This window comes from Toxotes jaculatrix, chromosome 21, assembly GCF_017976425.1.
Source record: "Toxotes jaculatrix isolate fToxJac2 chromosome 21, fToxJac2.pri, whole genome shotgun sequence".
NCBI classification, from domain to species: Eukaryota; Metazoa; Chordata; class Actinopteri; family Toxotidae; genus Toxotes; species Toxotes jaculatrix.
In genome coordinates this window covers 5,273,775-5,282,416 of record NC_054414.1, presented here as the reverse complement: position 1 = coordinate 5,282,416, position 8,642 = coordinate 5,273,775, and the positions used below count along the sequence as shown (strand labels likewise).

The following is an 8,642-nucleotide window of genomic DNA, read 5'->3' as shown; positions in this document are numbered from 1 at the left end:
GGGGTAAGAAGGCGTATTAGTGATGGAGTCCCTGTGAAAAGGAAGGCTTGGATCTCTGAGGGACCAGAAAGTGAGCAAGACTAACCGTGTGTTTGCACTGGAAATGAACTTGATAGATTATATGTATTCTCACTGGTAGAGGCTGTGACTGGATCTCTGTAGTGGTCTGCAGCTACACTGCACTGCACAGCCAGGCAGTATGTATTGCTTCTTTAGAACTGCATTAGATAATACTGTTTTGATGAGCTGATGTTGTTTACTAGCAAGTCCGGTGTGAACTTGGGGTGAGGAGTTTGAAAGTCGTGAGCTTTTATCAGGTTGAGTTCCATTATGGTAACTGTTGGATCCTATGTTTTGGAGCTTGGCTCATGCTAGTCAGGATATCTCAGCCTCCGCTGCATTGACTTTGGCTACTAAAGATATTTGTCCATAAAACGAAAATAGTTCAGGGCTTACCACCAACACCACTAATGGACTGAAATAATTCTACAAGCATCATTTATGACATTTTTATAAAGTTCTCTGGTCTTCCAAAAAGCAGTGGTAAGCTTTTCAGTTTTAAATTTGCCAATAAGTATTTCAAATGGAAAAGGAGATTCTAGGACACTACTCCTATGTTACAGAGTACTGAACTCCTTCAGAAGAAAGAATGAATGTTCAAGTCTTTGATGAACAAAAAGTTGCTTAGGAAAGAGACGAGTTTTCACTATTGTCTAATTTTTTGCACATATTACTGTTCCTTACAATATTGCGTACCTATAAATGTTGATATACCTTGTAAGAGACACTGTGGATATTATAATCTGCAGACAAATAAAGACAAGTGACCATTTGGTTGGAAAGTGGGTTTGTGTTTCATTTCTTCAAACATAACAGGAAAACAGCTTTCCACTATAATGGTACTGTGTGCACTTGTTTTTATTAATGTGTTTGGTTTAAATGATAACACAGCCCTATGAATATTTTATCAGTGATAATTCACATTATTACTCACTTAACGGAAAAGACCTTGATAGAGGAATAAACACATGATAACGCAATAGCAAGCACTGTTACTGCCAAGACCCACGTGCTAAGGTGACTGACTGTGGTGGTTGTCAGTTTTTAAATGACATTAATGGACAATGAATTCAGATTTGTATGGTGATGGTTTTATTATGTCATGACACAAATATATAAATAACATACATGTAAAACTATGGCCAAAGCACAGAAAAAGCACAGATATTCAAACCAAACAACAGACATTTAATAGCAGATAAACAGGGAACTGGGCATGAATAATGCAAAAGTAAACATCTAAAATGAAATAACACAACATAATAACATAATGAAATAACATCCACATGTCCTACAGCCGTTAATTCATCTCGAACTTCATTTCACATCACCTTCTGACCTTGCAAAGAGACCCTTGGCTTATACCTTCAACCTGGACACAAATGTTATACTATGCTGCAGATATGCAAAGTTTTCCAAACATTTATTTTCCTTTCTTTAATCACATAATTGACATTGTCTTGAGGTCAATGATTACTTTGTCCACGACTTATCTTTACTTATCATTTGCTGTGGAAATTGTGTGTGTGCATTGCCTTATCATGGCGCAGTGGTAAAATGTCAGTCCACCTGTATAAAAGAGGATGCATGCCTGTCTGTGGGCACTCGGGTTTTGAAGTCTACAGGTGAGTATACTACAGACCTGCTATATTACCATTACAGTATTTGAGTGGTTCTGTAATGTAATCAGCCATAGTTACATGTGACTAATTTGCTGCTCTGCACATCTGAAATACCTTCTTCTTCTACAGTTGACAGCACCGCAGAGACAATGAAGTGGGCTTTTGTTGTGTGTGCCATGGTGGCACTGTCTGAGTGCTTCATCCAGTAAGTCAACCGGACCATTCTATTTTTGATCTTACAACCTAAACTCCGATAGCTACTCTGAAATAACGGCTCACATGTATGACACTTAAATGAACAAGTGTCAGGCCTCTTTAATTTGCTCCCTGTGGTCAATCCTAGGGTCCCTCTGGAGAAGGGCAAGAGCGCCAGGGAGTTCCTGGAGGAGAAGGGTCTATGGGAGGAGTACAGGCACAAGTACCCATACAACCCCATGGCCAAGTTTGACCCACGCTTTGCCGTGGCCAACGAGCCCATGACCAATGATGCTGATGTGAGTGTCAAAGGCTAAAGCTTTAACAGACTAATTTAGACAAAGGGCTAATTTTGTTCATGAATAATCTTTGTATCTCCTCCTCATCTCCAGCTGTCTTACTATGGAGTCATCTCCATTGGAACTCCTCCTCAGTCCTTCAAGGTCATCTTTGACTCCGGCTCTTCCAACCTGTGGGTGCCCTCTGTCTACTGCAACAGTGCTGCCTGCAGTATGTAAAACTATTCATGAATATACTGTACATCTTGACAACATTTAATAGCTGTTAGGTAGCTGGCCTGAGGTTTTTTAAGAATGTTATTATTTCTCTCATTTGAAGGTATTATCAATATTCAGACAGAAATGATTGTAAGATTACTGTTTGGTTTAAGGTTTTGGTTTAGGGTTAGAGTTTGGCAATGTTAAGGATTTATAAAAGTCAGAAGGTGTGTGAGCTGATCACCAAGGTCCCTAAGGGAACTACCTGCTCATTAAAGAACCAGAATTCAGAGGTGTCTAATACTGAGTATGTTTGGGTTAATAAAAGTTTACTTTTAAATGTTAAAAAACTTTTTTAAAGTCAGATTAACTTACATTATACATTTGCAGTACTCTACTTTAATTCCCCCTGTTTAGAATAAGTATTTTTACAAAACACCAGTAGTAGTAATTAGTAAAAATCAGTGGTAACAATGGTACACACATACTCATAGGAGAAGTTTAATTGCTGTAAAATAAAGATCAGTATACACTTTGAAATGCCTTTAGTACTGTGTACAATTACATTATAGTGTATTAACCATTAAATCTACTCTGTATCAGCATATGTTAATATATTTTTTTGCACATCTGTTCCTTCCCAGACAACCATGACAAGTTTAACCCTAGCGCAAGCAGCACCTACAGGTACAACGGTAATCCTCTCCATATCCAGTATGGTACTGGCAGCATGACTGGCTTCCTCGCATACGACACTGTGACGGTGAGAAATAAAAACATACGGTGTCACTCTGAGCAGGACAATAAAGATTTATGTTTTGATTCTTTCACTCTTCTAATTACTTCATCCCATCATGTTCAAGGTGATTCCCTGATGATTAAAAATGTATTGCCCCGCAAGTTCATTTCCTTGAGTGCTGCAACATGATGTCAACCAAATAGAAAAATCAAATGAAATTGTTCATTTTACCACATTAAAGATTCTTCTGTAGTTTGAGATGATTTTAAATCCCTGTACTGCCTTCGTGTTTGGCTCTCAGGTGGGTGGGCTCCCTGTGACCAACCAAATCTTTGGCTTGAGTGAGACTGAAGCTCCCTTCATGCAGTACATGCGTGCTGATGGCATCCTGGGCCTGGCCTACCCACGCCTGTCTGCCTCTGGTGCTACACCTGTCTTCGACAACATGATGAAGGAGGGTCTGGTCAACCAGGACCTCTTCTCCGTGTACCTGAGCTCGTAAGGATGGCCATAGTCTTGTAAATGCTTACCCTATGCTAGGGAAAGGGAGATATTTCTGGATGACAAAGCGCTATACAGCACTCTAACTTTTATTACACAGACTATTACTAATACTGAGATGGTGACTGGTTGTTAGTGAGTTTATTAGTAAGTTCTCACTTTCCTCTGTAGTAACTCCGAGCAAGGTAGTGTGGTGACCTTCGGTGGTGTTGACCCCAACCACTACTATGGCTCCATCGCCTGGATTCCCCTCTCCAATGAGCTGTACTGGCAGATCACAGTGGACAGGTAAAGCCACAGTTCCTCTGAAATGTCTCAAGTGTCCAGACACTCACAAAGTTATAACATGGGCAAAAGTGTTTGATATTTGTTTTTACTCTGCTCCTACTTTCAGTGTTACTGTCAATGGTCAGATTGTAGCTTGCAATGGCGGTTGCCAGGCTATTGTGGACACTGGCACTTCTCTGATCGTTGGACCTCAGAGCAGCATCAGCAACATCAACAGCTGGGTGGGAGCTAGCAGCCAGAACGGAGACGTAAGTCCCAAAAACAAAAAGCTTGCTGGTTGACTAAGGCAGATTTCTTCAGAGTCACATTGAATATTGTCACGAAAACAGTGTAAGAGAGTAAAAGCTTGACTGCTCTACTGTGCTGAAAGTTGAACAATAGAATCAAGTTCTAATGTTCTTTCATCCTTTCTTCTCTCTCTTACTCTGCTCTCAGTATATTGTCAACTGTAACAACATTGGCCAGATGCCCGATGTGACCTTCCACATCCATGGACAGGAGTTCACCCTCCCAGCCTCTGCCTACGTCCGTCAGGTAAGTGTTTATTTCCCTGTGGCCTTTCACATTTTATCATCTCACTGTATTTTACCCTCCATCTGATATTCTTGTTCTTAATCCCTCCACAGTCTCAGTACTATGGCTGCCGTACTGGCTTCGGCAATGGAGGTGACAACCTGTGGATCCTGGGTGATGTCTTCATTAGACAGTACTATTCTATCTTTGACAGAGCCCAGAACATGGTGGGTCTGGCCAGGGCTAGATAATCAACCTGAAGTCAACTTGTAACGGTCAGAGATAAGAGCCATGCAACAATCATAAATATACACTAGTGCAATAGTAGGACTTCCAACATACATGGTTTCCAGTACAAATGTAATATTGATGATTGAGAATCACATCTTTTCCTTGTCCTGTAGATGAGTAAATTTTTTCAAATCCAATAAAAAGAGTTAAATCAATTCAGCTGGTGTTTTGTTGTTAAATTGTGCAACACACACAGATATGATTCTAAGTCTGTCTGTGATGAGCTACTAGAACATCTCATTTAAGGTGGCAGCCCAACAAACACATATTTTAATGCAAAGACACTACAAACAAAACATACTTGCAAAAAAATAAAAATCTGTCATGGATGTTTGAACACACTGTATGTTCACCGGATTGTAGAATGCTCCAGTCTAATTCACCTGCAGCCTACACACAGTAAAATATGTTACATACTGATCAAAATACCTCAGGTGATCAGCAGCTACTGTGGCCACAAGTGTCAAAAACCTGTACAGAATTAGCCAACATTAACACCACAGAACACCACAGGTCTTACCAGACTGAGTGAGACTGTAGCAGGAAAACCCAGTGCAAGGTTTTCACAAGATAATGTAAGGTGTGTAGAACAACTGACAGCAGAGCTGACCTTTATATAGTATTCTTGGTTTTGGTCTGCAGTTTGGTCTGACTGACAGCCACAAGCACGTAGAGTTTCTTTACTCACCATATTTACTGGACTTAGATGAATGATAATGGTATGAGGAAGTTTTTTTCCAGAGCTTCTTATCATTTCCATCAAACATTCTATGTTTATATTTCCTCATACAATGTGCTTCCGGATGGCATAAAAACCTGTATGACTACAGCAGACACACTTCTGTCTTGCTTACTTGCTGGATATCCAGAATATGGATACTGGAGCTTTCTAATGAGCAAAGTCTATGACCAAATCATTTCTTTGAGCATGTCTGTGATGTCAAATCGCAAGGTACTAAAGAACTCAAAAAAGGCTTTGGATAACTGTAACAGAGTAAGTGGTTTCCTTCTTAACTTTTGACAATTTTTTTTTGACAACCAATTTATTGTTAGCTACAGTGACTGTGTTTGTAAAACGCCGCAAATTGACTTTGAGATGTTTTGTGTAGGATTTGAGATGTCTGCAGAAAAAGGCAAAAGCAGAGGACAAGTCACAAGATACAGTGATTGGATGTCGCAACTACCAGCTGAACTTCACAACATTCCTCTCTTTGATCTGGCCATACCAGGTATGACGTGACTTTGCCCAGTCATCATTACCTTAACACATTGTTACTGTCATGTGAAAAACATGTGTCTCCATAATATCTTTTAATGAGCCATAAAAACATCTGTGTTTTCAGCTTCGAGAAAATGGATTTCTCCTCAGATTTGCCAGTGGGATTTTTCATGTTTATAGTGGTTTAAGAAGAAGAAGAAGAAGAATTCCCCCAGTTTTAACATGCTCACAATGACAGAGATAGTTTGCTGTTAAGTAGGTTATGTTTGTCATGTTTATTCTCTTAGTTTAGTATGTTAGCATGAATTTAAATTGGAAAATTTTAAATTTTGGCCTGATGGCAGCGTTGGAGGAGAAATCAGATGATCAGCAAAGCCATTAGGATTCATCCTCTGAGCACCATGAGCTCCTGTACCAAATTTTCATGGCAATTCAATTCTTGTTGAAATATTTCAAGTGGTGGACTCATTGACAGATCGGCATTGCCATCCACACAGATATTTACTGCTATGGCTAAAAGTTCACAATCACCAAATCTGGACATACAGTATATGGTTTTCACTGCAGTGATTTGTGTCTGTGTGTGTGTTTGATAATTCCTAGGAAGCCATGACTCAATGAGTTATGATTTGGACATCAACTCCTCTATAATAGAGCCCGATAAACTGAAAAGATTGAGCAAGATTTATTGTGCACGTAAAATAATGCTCAAGTGGGCTGCCACTCAGGTAAGAGGAGCTTATTACCTGTCAGCGCTGAATGCATTAGAGCATATAAGAAATAGAGGGGGGAGTGACTGACTGTTCTAGTGGCTTTGTTGCAGGAGGAGACCATCACAAAGCAACTGGATGCAGGAGTTCGCTACTTTGACCTAAGGATTGCTCGCAAGCCAAACGACACCGACCCCACTAGGCTTTACTTTTACCATGGGCTGTACACACGGACTGACGTCGAGGTAAAGAAACAAAACGTTAAACACAATCACGAAAGCACTGCCTCTTACATCAATAAATATTTAGGTGTAAATCAACCTTTACTGGTCACTATTGTATCAAGCATTTTGGTTGTTTCATTTATTTATTTAAATTGCATGTCATCCCTCTCACTCCTCTCATTTCCCAGCTGCTTCTATACAGTCTACTATGAAAAATCAAGCCAATAACACCTGAAAAATCATTTGTGGTGTTTGTTGAGGAGACTTGAACTCATGACTTTTTATAAAGTCCCCACACACAGAAAAATTCAACCAGTCAGTAAAAAGAATCTTTGTTTAGTTCATACTGACTCACTCTAATTTGAAACAGCCCTGTGGATACATCTTATTTCTTTATTTTATCCATTATAAGTCCAAACCTGTGAGAGGATGTGATTTTATAAATGATGTGATTTTATAAATTCTTCCTTGGTTGGTTCATGATTGTCAAGTTGTTTATAATTCCTATAGCTTACTGTGTTATGTAAAAAATGGACTTGTGATTGTTCATCAAAGAAAAGGAGCTACAAAAAAGAAGATATCTGTACTGTATTAATAACTCCCATTCTGCTATTGTGATCAGACTGTTCTCAGGGTGATAAATGACTGGGCAGAGAGGCACCCTAAAGAGATCCTCATCCTGGCTTTATCCAACTTCAAAGGATTTGACAAAAAGATTGCAGAGCAGCTCCACATCCATCTTATCAACTTCATCAAGGCCTTGTTTGGAGCCAGACTCTTCCTTAGGAGGGTAAAGTACAGAATGCTGCTGTGACTTTCAAATAAAAAGAACTTGAGCGTCTACCACTTCCGAAATAACATCTTTCAATGTATCACAACAGGACACCCCTACCCTGAGGAGCTGCTGGGACCTGGGCAGAAACGTCATAGTTTCATACGATTATCCGGCAAATCAGCACCCTGAGATATGGAGTAAAATAGCGTATTACTATGGCAACAGTATGGACCCTGCAAAAGTTGAATCAAAACTCTGTCAGGTTTTGGAAAAAGAACGTCCTTATCAGTGTGAGCTTTCTCTCTTCCTGCAGCTCAGTGGGTTGACTATGTTGTTAACAATGACAGAGTGATGACTGCTGAACTTTAATTGTGCCCCCCGCAGGTTTCTTTGTGTGTGGGTTGAATCTGACACTGCCAGAGGATGCCAGGATACTCAAGTACATCCTTCGCCTCTGTGACAACTTTACCAACGTCATACAGAGGAGTCTCCCAAAGCTGCTGCAGTGGGTGAAACGGCAAGCTGGCAAAAGCCCTATGAACATTGTGGCCTCAGATGTGGTGACTCGTGACAACTTTGTCTCAACGATTGTCCAGCTCAATATTTCAAAATGAGCGAAACAAACTGGAAAGGAGTCTCTGTTCTTTTTTATCATTTTTGGAAAACTGTCTTCCTCCTTCTTTTCCTATTACAGAACACATCTCTCACACACCATTTATGTATTATTAGAAGAACAAACACAGTGATTGTTTAAGCAGGGGTGTCCAAACTATTCCACAAAGGGCCATAGGGCTTGTTCCTACAGAAGCAGCAGCACACCATACTTGACTCATTTAATCACCTGGTCCCAGTTTTCAGACAGTTGATTGGTCAAACTGTGTGCTCTTGATTGGCTGGAACAAAATTCTGCAGCCACATGACCCTTTGTGGAACAGTTGAGATACCTCTGAACTTCCTGGGCTGTAGGCCACCATGTGTCAATTTGTGGTATTGCAGTAAAGTATTCGC

The 8,642-nt window shown here is 40.0% G+C and overlaps 2 protein-coding genes across 4 annotated transcripts; both read left to right on the top strand.

Moving 5' to 3' along the window:
- Positions 1–1,831: 1,831 nt before the first annotated feature.
- Positions 1,832–4,666, top strand: LOC121201219 (pepsin A-like). The gene is made up of 9 exons (XM_041066956.1): positions 1,832–1,887; positions 2,026–2,176; positions 2,270–2,387; positions 3,019–3,137; positions 3,415–3,611; positions 3,786–3,902; positions 4,009–4,150; positions 4,338–4,436; positions 4,529–4,666. Exons 1-9 carry the CDS (start codon positions 1,832–1,834, stop codon positions 4,664–4,666), a joined length of 1,137 nt encoding a protein of 378 aa, XP_040922890.1.
- An 878-nt stretch (positions 4,667–5,544) lies between these two features.
- LOC121175673 (PI-PLC X domain-containing protein 1-like) lies at positions 5,545–8,640 on the top strand. 3 transcript variants are annotated; one of them, XM_041029485.1, is made up of 7 exons: positions 5,545–5,700; positions 5,816–5,935; positions 6,529–6,653; positions 6,749–6,880; positions 7,482–7,649; positions 7,741–7,924; positions 8,019–8,640. In XM_041029485.1, exons 2-7 carry the CDS (start codon positions 5,824–5,826, stop codon positions 8,246–8,248), a joined length of 951 nt encoding a protein of 316 aa, XP_040885419.1. In that variant the 5' UTR covers positions 5,545–5,700; positions 5,816–5,823; the 3' UTR covers positions 8,249–8,640. The 3 variants fall into 3 exon arrangements, with proteins under 3 accessions (XP_040885419.1, XP_040885418.1, XP_040885420.1); XM_041029484.1 differs by having other exon boundaries at positions 5,811–5,935; XM_041029486.1 differs by lacking the exon at positions 5,545–5,700 and adding an exon at positions 6,050–6,180 and having other exon boundaries at positions 5,811–5,935; positions 8,019–8,638.
- The last annotated feature ends 2 nt before the right edge of the window (positions 8,641–8,642 follow it).